This window comes from Gymnogyps californianus, chromosome 16 (genome assembly GCF_018139145.2).
Source record: "Gymnogyps californianus isolate 813 chromosome 16, ASM1813914v2, whole genome shotgun sequence".
NCBI classification, from domain to species: Eukaryota; Metazoa; Chordata; class Aves; order Accipitriformes; family Cathartidae; genus Gymnogyps; species Gymnogyps californianus.
Window position 1 is genome coordinate 827,728 of NC_059486.1, and position 13,399 is coordinate 841,126.

A 13,399-nucleotide genomic window follows, 5' to 3' on the forward strand; every position below is an offset into this window, starting at 1 on the left:
GTGCTGCCAAAGGGAATGAAGAGCACCACAGTCCCAAAGTTAATGGATCTGGACGCAGTCCCAGAGCGTGTGGGATCAGAGACTGGACTTATAGAAGTTAGGGGTGGGGTTCAGGTGCCTAAATGTTGCTGCCTGCTGCCATTTATATCACACTCAGCTCCAGTTGCTGGAAGAGCACAGCTCCTAGAGGAGCTGTGTCAAATCTGCCAGCACTCATGTTGGCGTCTCAGACCCTCAAGGGTGTCTAAAAGGGAATTAGCTGCCTATTTTTGGGCAGCTGGGATTCGGCACTGGAACAATGTGTAGGTGTTTTGGTGTGAGCTGGGACTCTGAGCTCCAGCAATGGCTCATGGAGATGGAGCTGACCCAGTCAGCCAAGCCTGGAGAGCAATTCAGCACCCTGGAGCAGACGTGGAGCTGCTGTCAGCTCGCTCGCTTCAGTGACCCCACTGACTGGTCACCTTGAGAGGGGTGCCTGACACCCCAACATCCCCACAGAGCTGCAGATATGCCACAGGACGAGCAGCAGCCCCAAAATTTTCTGCTGCAGCTGCCTGCCAGGCGGCTGCCTGAGGATGCTTTCACGGCTGTGGGCACCTGTGTGCTGAGAGCTGGTCTGTTCGTACCTGCTCCGGGTCCTCAGTTCCCCAGAGCTGTAACACTGGTTGCTTCTCCCAGGTCCTTGTGTGGTGGCAAAGCATCACTCCTCTCCTCTCCTCTCCTTCTCACCCTAAAGCCAATCCAGCTGCACCATCATGAACCAGCCTACCTCTCTGCAGCAGAGGGAGGGAGGAGGCAGCAGAAGGGAGGGAAACTGCAGCCTGGGGTGAGACTAGTCCAAACCAATTCTCCTTCCTCATTCACCTCTCAATTCGCCTTCGACTTGAAATGCATAAAAGTGCTGCCCTCTTCCTTTTAGCACACACACTGTCACACACACAGACCCACCTTTGGCCACAGGACAAAGCAGGAGACACTGAAGCTGCTTTGCAGAGTGTCTTTCAAAGCCATGTGCTGAATTTCAAACAATATCCGTTCAGAACAGGGAATTAAGCAGCTATAGTGTCTCCATATTATAAACAAAGGCAAAATGCTGTGTGCATCAGCAAAAGGCTTTGTATTGTAAAGTACTCCCTTTATGTCCAACCAGGAGAGAATTCAAATGATTATTGACCCTCCACTGTAGGAAAGCCGCATTATAATATCTCCAAATCAATAGAGACAAGTGCAGAGCGGCAGAGAAAGGCCACGGCTCTGCAAACTGCAGAAAATTGCATTTTGCTTTGGCCTCTTAAAAAGTTTGCAAAGCATCTATTAGAGGCCCCCGGAGCCTTTTCTTTCTAATTGCCATGTTTGACAATGCGATCGCACAGGGGACTAGCGGAAAGACAGATAATGGACCCACTTTAATTGCTTCCCAGTTCCATGAGTCATAACACTTCTGAGATGGCAAAGGGGAAGTGCGGCAGTTTGACTGAAGGAGGTTTCTGGCTTTTAAGAAAGCTCTGGAGGAACAAATGCTAAACTCAAAGCCGAAGTCTTGGAGGGATTGAAGGTTCCAGGTACTGGATTTTCTTTCATCTTTTGCTTTTGACTGGAACTATCCAGTTAAGTTTTAATCATGTTCTGGAAGGGGTAGGAATGGCTTCTTGTCTAAGAGATGAGGGAATGGACGTCAGGCCAAGACCCTTTTTCTCAGGGATGGGCACTAAGGTTGAGTCCTGCAGGTGGAAAAGTCCAGCAGGTGGTGGAGGGTCCGGCATCAGCCCGTCGGCAGTGGTGATGGGAGCACACTGCTATGCAGAGCTCCGGATGGATTCATCTGGCAGGTCGAGGGAAGGACGCTGTAGTTCCCCACTGGGAGCTGGGCTTGGCACATATTTCTGGGAACGGGCACACAGTGGACCTTCTGACCTCCCTCCTCCCTGTGACACCAGTGAATATCTCCTGTACTTCTGGCCTAAGGGCAGGGTGTGTTTTTCCTGGAAAAGGAAGGAGCCCACAGACAGAGTTGAACCCAGCGCTCCAGGAAAACAAATGATGGCATTTGCCTGTGCCAGCCAGGCTGTGGAGTAGCTGGGCTCTTTCTGCCCAGGTCCTCTGGTTTCTTGTCATCTGCCCTCAACCAGAGCTTTGACCTTTCTGCTCAGGGCAGCACCCACTGGGACCCCTCCGCATCATGGATACTTGGTGCCTCCCAAGAGGAGCAGAAGCCCACGACACACACTATTCCTGGCAAGTTTTAAGCTGTGTCTGTGTGATCTTTGCCTGGCCACCCTCTGAAGGTCTTCATTCTTCCCCTCTGCTTTGTGCCAAGGGAAACAAGCTGCAGCGTGGTGTACAGGACAGTGTACAGGCTCTGGGCACTGCCAGGATGTGTCCCAGCCTCTCTGGGGACGGAGCGGTTTGCCTGGGTGCTGCCTCAGCTGGACAAGCCCTGGGACATGGTGGTTGTGAAGGAGAGGAGGAGGATGGAAAGGAGGAGGTCATCAAAAAGGGGGAGGAACAAGGGGAGGTGGAGAGGACAACAGAAGAAGGTGGAGTGCCTGGTTTTGTGCCAGGGTGCCTGGCTGATGGGTGTTGGTGTGCCTGGTTCCTGTACACACCTCTGCAATATAGTCCCCGGGTCAGTGCTCCAGCTCCTTCCCCTGCGTTATGGCCCCAGCTCCGTGCTAGAGCACGAGGCTCAGTGACATGATGCTCCACACCATGCTGCAGTGCTCAGCTCAGCATAAAGGGGCTTGGATCTGTGCTTTGCGTCATGACATTGGGCCCCAAAACAGGTGCCTGTTTCCAACTGATGGGCACCAGCCCTGGGGGCACAGGGCAGTGATACCATTGGCCTGTCTCGATCTTGCAGAGTAAGAGATTACCTGAAAATATGGGGCTATATTCCAGGCAGACAGGAACAAGCTCTGCTGTGTTTCAAACCATCCTAAAACTGTGCGGCTGTGTTAACATGGCTTGATGCCAGGTCTTAGCAACCTTCCTGTCCCAGGACCCTACCTTGTGCTCATGCCTGTCCTAAAGTGATCACTTGGCACCTGGTCAGAAAAAGCAAGGTAATATTTGCCTGGAATTGGACGGATGAAACGATCCTGGTGCAAGGTCTGGATGGCTTATGGCACTTGGTGGCCACTGTGGTCTGGGACACACTGAGCACAAGGCACAGTTACGGGTTGAACACCAGAGATGGAGAAGCTCCTTGGAGGAGCAAGGGAAGGCCAAGGCATGGTCCCTCTGGTCTTTGCCACAGCACACCCCAGTCTGGCTTGGGAAGAAAGGGTCACCTTGACTTCCCAAGGCTGTCTGTGGGCTGCACCCCCCCCGCACTTGCTTCAGGCCTTGCGCTGGCCGGGGACCCTCTGATGATTGCTGGATGCTGAGCTTTGTCGTGGATCAGTCAGGACATGGTTGAGCTGCACGGTGGGAAACTAACTGGAAAAAAGCTTTGGGGGATGATTGACAGTAACTGTCTCCGGTGGAAGGAGCTAATCCGAGCAGCTCATGAACACCAGGTCCCTAATTAAAGCACACAGGCTAGCCCTGCCTGTAATTAATTTCCCTATGCTGCTCCACTGGCAGCCGACTATCAATGCCACTGACTCACAGCTCCCGGCAGCCTCAGAGGCATCGGCAGCAGGAGAAGAAAAGCTGTGGTTCAGAGTGGAGCAGGATTTGCCCCTTCCCTTCTGCTCCTCTGTGCTGGCGAGAAGCCGTAGCGTGCCTCCAGCTCTGCACACACCCAGAAGCTGGGACAGGACCTTGCTGCCCAGCCCAGGCAGCTCTGTCCATAGGAAAGGGCTGGTGGTGCAAGCTCAGGCCACAAGCAATCAGGCGATCCAGAGGGTGCAGGAGCATGGCTGTCAGGAGGGGGTGGCACAGGGCAGGGTGGTATTCATATGCATGGCTTGTTCTCTGCCGGCTGCTTCATGTTCTCTCTTTCTCTCCCCGTGTATACATATATTTGTTATGCACTTGCCTCCCCTGACTGGAGCTGAAACAGGAGTGTTGTCATTGTGATTCCTCTCCCACAGGAATGGTTCTTTGCATTCATTCCGCTGTGAGCGTGTCACATATTTATAAGGCATGTGGGATGCATCTGGGTTGCGGTTGGATTTTCCCCGAGTAGGCTGTAGCCGCTACGGTATTGCCAAGGCAAGGAGGAGCAGCTGGGAAGAGCCGTGGAGCCTGCAGCAGTGTCTGCAGTCCGAGCGCTGTTTTGCTGGAGCTGGTGGTGTTGCATAGCGAGGTGAATCCCATTGCTCCAGTGCCACCCCGGCCCCCATCATCTGAATCACGAAACGGAAGAAAGAGGCTCCAGAAAGTCCTGTTTCTCTGGCTACAGGTTTTCATTATCAGCTGGAGAGGAATTGTGCTGGTCAGAGAGTTGCCAGCATTGTTTTAATTTCCCAGGAGGCTCCTCTTGGTGTGACATGTCTCCAGCAGGGGATTTCAGTTGTCTCGTGTTACTTTGCTCCATACAATGGGACGTGATATGTCAAAACATGACAAGCCAGCCAGAATGTGTCATAATACTGCACTCAACACACTGCCTTCCAGGGATGCTCAGCAGCTAATAATATCAGGCTCAAATTATCTCTGCATGCTGAGCTATTATTTTTTCTCCCATGTGGACTATGATATATAGGAGTCTCCCGCCTATATTGGACTGTTGGATCACCACAGATTTATTAGCTGCACATGGTGAATTATTTTGACTAGACTGAAACTCAGGCCTGGGATGCCAGCCTATTATTGCAGAAAAGCGACTTTCCCGCCTTGATTCTCCAATACCTTTATTATTGCTTCAGTAAACAGTTTGGTGAGATTTCCGTATGATTTAATCCTTTATTGTTGGGGTTTGAAGTTGCTACTTCGATGCAGAGATGATGTGATTTCATTAGCAATGCGATCGCCTTTCAGGCTTTTCTCTGAGACGCAGCCGCTGTCTCCAGGATTTGGCCCCACGGGAGCCAGCGTGCTGCACCGTGCACACGTGGCTGGATGCAACCGGGCTCTCTCCAGTCTCCCCAGTTTATCCCATTCTGCACCATTGTCCTTTTCTGCCTGACTTTTTGAACTCTGCTATTTTACCTTAAGGTGTAATGAGGCATCAACATGCCTGAACAAGATTTTCAGTCTTTCAAGGAAGAAAAAACCTCCCACAACAGCGAAGAGGGAAAGCTGCTGTTGTCCCTGGGCTGGAGATCCCCAGTGATGGGGAGGAACATACCTTTTTGCCAGAGGTGCTGTGATGAGCGGGGAAGGAGACACACGTGTCCCTGCTCGCACGTGGTATTTCGCAAACGGAGCCTCCCACTGCTACAGTTGCTGCCCATTCATTGTAGCTCCCGTACGCAGTTTAGAAGAAGCAATCTAATTACTTGCTGCTAATTGCTGGTAAAGGACTGCTGAAACTGCCTCTCTTCCCCGCCTTCTCCACCATGGGTAGGAAACAGCAGGTCCCTCTGCAGGTCTCTCAGCTGGATGTTCACACTGACCCTCCCTCCCCGGTCCCCTTTCAGAAGATGATGCTGGCTGCAGAGCCTCTGCCCATCCCTGCCCATCCTCCAGGCCCTTTCCCAGCAGCCCAGCTGGGGCTGGTGAATTTGATGAATCAAAATGCTTCCTTGTGATTCCTGTGCAGCCCAGCTCCTGGGGAAGCAGGTGGTCATCGCCATGAAAAAGCGTTCCTTTCAGGGGCTCTTCAGCCCTGGTGGGCTGCCTGCACGCTTGGGCCACACGAAACCTACTTCTGCCTTGCAAACTTTGAGGAATCCCTGAGTCAAGCATTGCACATGGTTTCCTCCAACAACAGCACTGTCCTCTGTGGAAAAATGTGCTGTTTTCTCCTCTTCCTTGGTGGCTGCACAGATTCAAAGGGAAAAAGGAGAGAGAGGAAGGGAAGCAAGAATATGTGGCGTAAAGGTTTGACCGACAGAAGGAAAGGATGCTCTTGGCCCTGAGACCTCTACAGGCAGGTCTGACCTGTAAGTTATTCTGGGAATCCCTCACAGTTATTTCTTACAGGAAGACCAGATCAGTCCGAAATTGTTCATGGAAAGTCACAAAAGCCACATCTCCGTCTTTTACATTTTGAGTGCCATCTGGGGACACCTGCTTGTTTTGGAGAGTTGTACAATGATCCCGAAAAGCAAGGAGCTGGTGGCATGGGATGCAGAGTTGCCTAGTACAACCCCATGGCTGCAGGCATCAGCCATAGCCAGGCAGATGCTTTCCCATAGGCTGAACTGTGCTAAATGTGCCTGTGGCAGAGACAAATGGCCCCCCAGAAGACAGCCCCTTTGCTCAGAGGTAAGCTCGTTGGAACAGGGCTTATGTTAGATATGCATTCAGGACCCACGATGCAAATACATAATGATGATCACTCTCTTTCGCCACCAAAGTCAGAGGCCTCCCAAATGTGAAGGGCTGAGGAGGTGCTCAACCTTTGTCACTACAAGTGTATATTGATTTTAGCTATTGTGTTGAGTGGTAGAGCATTTTTAATTCTGCATTTTAATTGTTTGGCTCCCCTGGCATATGTTTGTGGTTAGCGGCAACACACTTAGAAGGGTGATTTTCAGGCTTATCTATTAGTTGCAAAGAAAAGCGCTCTCCCATGACCCTGGCTAATTTGCATACTATTTTTGTCATCCTTTAGGAAGCAAACTGCTGATTTTGGTGCTTTGCTTGAACATCCAGTCAGAAGTGGAGTCTTGCCCCGGGGCGTGTGTATGCTACAGTGAACCGAAGATTACAATAAGTTGTCAGCAGCAAGGACTGACAGCAATCCCCAGTGAGATACCCATCCAGAGCCAGCGCATCTTCTTGCACAACAACAAGATAACCCTTGTGAGGTCCACCAGCTTCACCTCCTGCCGCAACATGACGATTCTTTGGATCCACTCCAACAACATCAGCCTCATTGAGCCTGGAGCCTTCTATGGGCTCAACAAACTGGAGGAGTTAGATCTCAGCGACAACACGAACCTGAAATCTATCAACCCTGTCACTTTCCGGGGTCTTGTTCACCTCCACACCTTACACCTGGATCGCTGTGGGCTCCTGGAGCTCTCCACAGGGCTTTTTCGAGGGTTGTTCTCCTTGCAATATCTCTACCTTCAGGATAATAATCTACAGAACCTGCTGGATGACACCTTCATAGATCTCGCAAACCTCACCTACCTGTTTTTGCATGGTAACAAAATCAAGAGCTTGTCAGAGAACGTCTTTCGCGGGCTAATCAACCTCGACCGGCTGCTTCTGCACCAGAACAGAGTCAGCGTGGTTCACCGCCGGTCTTTTCACGACCTTGGGAAAGTGATGACCTTGTATCTGTTTAACAACAACCTGACCGTGCTCACAGGGGAAACCATGGCTCCCCTGGTGTCCCTCCAGTACCTGCGCTTGAATGGCAACCAGTGGATCTGTGACTGCCAGGCTCGGTCTCTCTGGAATTGGTTTAAGCAGTTTAAAGGATCGTCTTCAGAGCTAGAGTGCCACCTTCCCCCCCGCTTGGCAGGGAGAGACCTCAAAAGGCTGCAGAGTGCCGACTTGGAAGGATGCGTCGACTCCTTCAACCAGATACGAACAAGCGTTTTTAGCACTAAGACCAGATCTGGTAAACTGCCAACTGGGGTCCCCCCTCTCGGTTCCCACAATGGCTCCCCGAAGTGCTGCCAGCCAGAAACGGATAAGTCTTTTATTTATGAAGCTAAAGGCAAGGCGGGTCCTTCTTCCCACAGCAGCCGGCCATCCTCCAACAACCCTCTCAAGGATAAGGAGAATATGTCCAAAACCAAGTACGTTGAGACGGACCCTTCCAAAAATGGCAGCAACAAGCAGATAAACGATTCCCCCTTTGGTACCTTCCCCAGCATTGTAGACCCTCCATTGACCAAGTTGAAACCAGAATTTCTAGAGCCTATTGAACCTTCCACAGTCCCAACCAAAAAGAGGCAGGGCTGCTCTAAAAAGAACAAATCAAAGGCCCAGTGCCGCCTCACCCAGCAAGGAAACAGCTCCACGTTACAGCTCAGCCTAAGCCTTTTGATCCCCCCCTTGGTGTGGAGCTTACTGTTATTCTGCTAAAATTAACTCTTTTCCTGGGTTGATGACACTTTAATACTAGACTTTTGCTGACCTCCATAAATGTTGCAAACAAAAGCAAAACTACCATCCACCCTGAGAAAGCTTTGTTACACAAAAGTTAACTGGATGCCTTTATAAAAAACAAAAAACAAAAAAGACAAACACCAAGATGTACATAATTTATTTGTCCTGAAACCTGTGAATTATACCTTTGGTCTTCGGAACTGCACTTGCCCACAAAGCAGCTTTTGCTACAGCAGATGGTAAAGAAATATGGTTTATTTACAGGGAAAAAAAAAAAAAAGTGTAAGAAATGCTCCGAAAAGAATGTCTAAAATCTGTTTGTAACTTGACATCACACTGAACAATATTGCAGGTTCCCATTTGCAGAGGTAATGAATTTGATGCTGTTTTAATCCTATGTTTATGAATATTGCAGTTTTTCCGTATTCATTCCATTACACCATGTTTACGGGCAGCATTTGTTAAAGAATGCTACCTTTTCCTTCACAAGATTGCAGTATATATAGATATGCATTTTATTTTACTTGTGTACAAGTATACAAAAAAAAAATAAAATAAAGATTTCTTTTGCTAAATGGTTGTCATCTGCAAGGGGTGAAGTATGCTAACCAGCTAAAAAAAGCTGAAAAATATAAAGGATGCTGGGTAATCCGTGATCTGAAGGCAGGTTGGGCATTTAACACGACAGTAATAAATAAGACATACTTGGCATGGTTATGCAATCTTTAAGTGGTGCCAACAAAGGGTTTCCTTGCATGAAACATGCTCTGCTAATACTCCTGTTTCCCTTCGAACTGTCCCACGCATTCGCCCAACATCATTCATATTTCAGGATGCTCAGAATAGCAGGAAATATTAGCCCAGGCCCTTGGAGCTGAGGACTCCAGGTTGCAGGTAGAGGAATGTTAGTAAGCAATCCCAAGAAGTCGCGCGGGGCCATTTTTCTTCTGATATGCACAGATAACTAGACTCAGCTCTGTGATTAATGAACCAGAAGGTAGTTCCAGAGTGGAGCAGCACTCAGGCTCGGATTTATGAAATAGAGTGTATCTCCCCAGACACGCAGTTCCTGGCCTTGCAGCTCAAGCTGTCTGTGCTGGAGAGCTGGTGTCCATTCCTGGCTGTGCCACCAGGGCTTCATGGAGTCACTGTGCGAGTGACTTCATCTTCTGTATGACCCCCATCTTTGACCTTGGGATGCTATGAAAATAAAACCATTGATGTCTGGGTGCCCCCATACCACGCAGTGGGCCATAAAGCACCTGCCTAGATCTAGCTGTGTACTCCTTGTACTGCAGACAGCCCCCCTGTGCACTCTGCATGTACTCCAGGTTATGGCAGGGTTGTGCAGAGAGTTTGCCAGGAGGTTGCTTTTCCTTGTCAAACTATAGGTTTTCTTCTGTGTTCCTCTCTTCAGGAAGACTGTTGAGGTATAGAGGTCTATGCATGCAAGACCAGCCTGTCACATGCAGGTGGGATGTAGTGTGGGCCAGAGTAGAGCAAGAGCAGTGTCATGGGTGTACAAGGTCTGGGAACATGCACTAGAGGACTATGTGTGCAAGTCAGGCTGAGGGTCTTCAGGCTACACCGGCCACTGTTGAGGCTCACAGCACTGGGAATGGTGCTCAGCTTCACAGAACAACCCCACGTGGAGGAGGGAGGGACCATCGCAAGCCAGGAGTGAAGGACATCAGCAGGGCCATGACTTAGTGCCGGCCTTGCTCTAGGCTTGATGGTTCATGAGGAGGGAACAGCAACCATGGGAAGAAGTAGGGAAGGATGCTTGGATGGCTCACATCCCAGAGAGACTGTGATGCTGCAAGTTGGGCAGCCAGTGTGGCAGTATCTGAGGCCCACCTGCAACAACTTCATGGGGTGTTGCTGGGTACTGCCTACCTCTGCCACAGCCAGTTTCCACCTGTGTGAATGACAGGGAGGGCAATGCCCAAACAGTTGCATTTGTGATCTGTCTCCTCCAAATCCATCACTGGGGCTGCCAAAACCATGTGGCATAGACCCGTACTAGTGAACGGCTCACTCCTGGCACTGAGATGGGGACTGCTCTGTCAGTACCAGCTGTATTGCTGGGCAGGAGATGCCGTGCAGCATGGCCCTGGGATTCCAGCAGATCTGACTGCTGCTGTCCCAGTTCCATGACCAGCATCAGCCTCTGCAGAGGAGCCAGGCACGTTTCAGTGCGAACACATTGTCCTGCCCAAAGGATGAAGCAAGAAGTCAGTGCCCTGTACTGGGATTCCTAAGTGCCTTGGTAAGCTAGACAGCCTTTACAATCCTGATGCCTGCATGTATGTCCAGTTTGTGTGCATACTTATCCACACACACAGGTGAGTGATCAGTACATTACCAGCTGCTTTCTGCCATACTTGCTAGGATTTGTCCCCTTCATGCCAGTGCTGAAGGATTTTCTGAGGTCCTGCATGCCCAAAGCAGGCCCTGTCCTCTCCTACTCATCCAAAAGCATCATTCAGACTCTTGAGGGATTCAAACCTACACCTGAAGCTGAAGCACAGTAGCAGAGAGCAGCTCAGCCTGGCTTGGCCACGGGGTCAGCACCACTCCAAAGCCCATAGAAAAGCCAGAAGGAGAATTGCTGGATGCTGTGACGGGCTGCTGTGGAAACTCCCGTTTTGGTCATAGTCTCAGGGCACACCACGTCTCCCTTGTACAGTAGTTAGTGAGTCTTGTGGTCAAAACGCTTGGACCAGTGCCCACAGCTCTATGGGCATGAGGAAATCAGACAAGGTGGCAAAACCCAGGATGAACCTGAAAAAAAAAAAAAAAAAAGAAAAAAGAGAACAGCTGCGTGTTGTGGCATTTCCCCACAGCAACTAAATGGGCCCTGAACAGAGCTGAGATCTGGGCTTGTCCATGCCCAAATCAGTATCACAGGGAGTTTGTTTTTGATGCTCCCTGTGGTTAACACAAAGCACACTAGCGCATTACTGTCACTTATCCTGAATGGACTGGGACTCGCTTTATGCCAACCCGGTGACGCTCTTCCTGCTTTCTAGAGCTTGACTCTGCTGTGCTTTCAGTGGCTCCTAGGACTATATATTGGCCACAAGCCCGGAAGAGTCCCTTGTGCTAATTTCCTAGATTTCCTGCTGTCCAGATGCCAATTTCTGTGTTTACAGGCATTAGAAGGCCATTTGAATGACAAATTATCGAAGGAGGGGATGCAGTGGACAGCAGGAACACCTGTAGGAGCTTGGAAGAGGCAAAGGGTGAGCTCTGGTATTGGTGAGGGTAGGGAGGTTTTGAGGACTTCAAAGGAAGGCAGTTCCGCTTCTGCTTTGTGCTTTGCTGGGGTTGGCACAAGCCTTCCAGATATTCCTAGACCTATTTTACACTCAGATGTCACTGAGTTAAATGGGATTTACCCAGCGGGGCTCAGGACCTTGTTGACTGTTCCCCATCTCATGATACTTTTTCTCTCTCCCTTTCTTTCTGTGCAAGTCACAGTCAATTTTCTGCTCACGTCCTTGATGCCAAGAGTGAAATCAAATTAACAAAGTCAACAGCGAGGAGCCAGAATGGCTCTGGATGGATGAGTCCAGACTGTCCTGGGAAGAATGGAACTTCCCATCACAGAGTGCAGAGCTGCACAACTCAGCACGTAGTGTCCCCTACGCATTGTCACCATGCAGACCCTTGATAATGCAGTGCCCACTATTGAAGATGCCGTAAAAACACAGGCCTTCCAGCAGTGGTGGAAAGACACTGTGTTTTTGCTTCCTTCTCTGACAGCATTTGCCTCTGCAGATCCACACTTATCCTTTGCTGCCAGCTCCACACTTGTCTTGCAACAAGCAGGAACAGTACCAAAAGAGAAACGCTTTTTCCAGGTTTTCAGGTCCACCTGTAAGTACTGCCAGGCTCCAAGCTACCCAAGGAGACGATTATGCCACTCCTTGTCATGGTAACATGTGAAGTGTATTTATCCTCTGCCCCCTCCCTCCATCTTCCCACCCTCCTGCAGAGGGCAGGGAGATGGGACTGTACCTCTGCCTATGGATGGGGAAGTGGAGTCCAAAAGTGTGTGTCCCCAGGTGGTGATTTGTCCCATCCTAAATGAGGTGCCTGACACAGGTATGGTGGGCCTCACTCCAGAGGTCCCCATCTCTCTCTACCACACTGCCAAGCTGCAGCATCTCACATGGACACATTTTATGTAAAAGTAATTTCATCAAACTGGTTTTCAAAGCTTTCTTTTTCTTTTTTAATGGATAACTGTGATTCACTGAGATCAAAACTTTATACAGGGATGCTGTGGCTTTGACGCCATTTCCATCAGCAAGACCTTTTCGATCAAAGCCAGGGATTTAGAGAGGGGTAATGCAGTGTGAAAGAAACCCCACTAATGGCCTGGTTCATAAGAAATCCTAGACATTGATTGGAAAGGACTTAGATGCTCTGACACATGTAGCTCAAGCAGTTCTAGTGTAAGCTGTGGTCTCCCAAGGATTCCTCACTTTCCCTGTCCAGAGCTCCTCCAAGCTTTCAAAAGATGAACAGTCTGGGTCTGTGCATTGAAAGTCCTTCACAGAGCTGGGTCTAAACCTCATTGCTATAGCTGCTGAATCAGCCTTGCTGGAAACACATCATCAGATGACCAGGAGAGGCTGGGAGCCGGACAAGACCAGCCAAAGCTGACCATAGCCAGGCACTGGACCTTGGTATCTTTGTTCTCTGCCCGCTGCACACAGCAGATTGCGTTCCCAACAGTATTTCAGGAATGGTCATTTTGCTGCATGCAGGGGACCTAGGAGAAGTGCAGTGCCCTGAGGGAGACAAGCTCAGGCAGAGCTAGTGGTCTCTCTTGGCTTCAGACTTTAGGAGTCTACAGTTGCCTTAAATGTGTTTGTGGCAGCTGCTTTCCTCCCCTCTCGCCCCTCTTTCACTGGATGTGAGAGGACATGCAAGTTGCCTTTGCCTCTCCTGCCCTTCCCCTGAGAGAAGGGATTCCCATTTCCTCCAGACAGCAGCATTGTGACTCCCCAACTGCTAAAAAAAATTGCTCAGGTCCCCAAACTGAAATCAGCTTAAATACGTGGGGCTTCTTAATGAAGCTCATCTGAGTTCTGCTTAGCTGCATACTGGTTTTGGAGACCATGTTTCCAAGCTTTTCTCGTCTGAGGCTGAAGTTTCCCCACTCCTCCTCTGAGTCAGGGAACCATCAGAGAAACACCAAATCTCACAAGACTCAGGATAGTGCTGAGAGCTGGCAATGCTGTGTCAGGGACTGGAACCTGCTTCT

General features: G+C 50.0%; 1 protein-coding gene across 1 annotated transcript; it reads left to right on the top strand.

The window, feature by feature from the left end:
• Positions 1-6,284: 6,284 nt before the first annotated feature.
• RTN4R (reticulon 4 receptor) lies at positions 6,285-8,597 on the top strand. Its single transcript, XM_050906868.1, has 2 exons — positions 6,285-6,318; positions 6,668-8,597. Exons 1-2 carry the CDS (start codon positions 6,285-6,287, stop codon positions 8,095-8,097), a joined length of 1,464 nt encoding a protein of 487 aa, XP_050762825.1. The 3' UTR covers positions 8,098-8,597.
• The last annotated feature ends 4,802 nt before the right edge of the window (positions 8,598-13,399 follow it).

Excerpts from the sequence above, each read along its gene's own strand:
- RTN4R (XM_050906868.1), top strand. The coding sequence starts at position 6,285 with ATGGCCCCCCAGAAGACAGCCCCTTTGCTCAGAG. Across the intron at positions 6,319-6,667 it reads GACAGCCCCTTTGCTCAGAG|GAAGCAAACTGCTGATTTTG; the intron begins GTAAGCTCGTTG and ends GTCATCCTTTAG.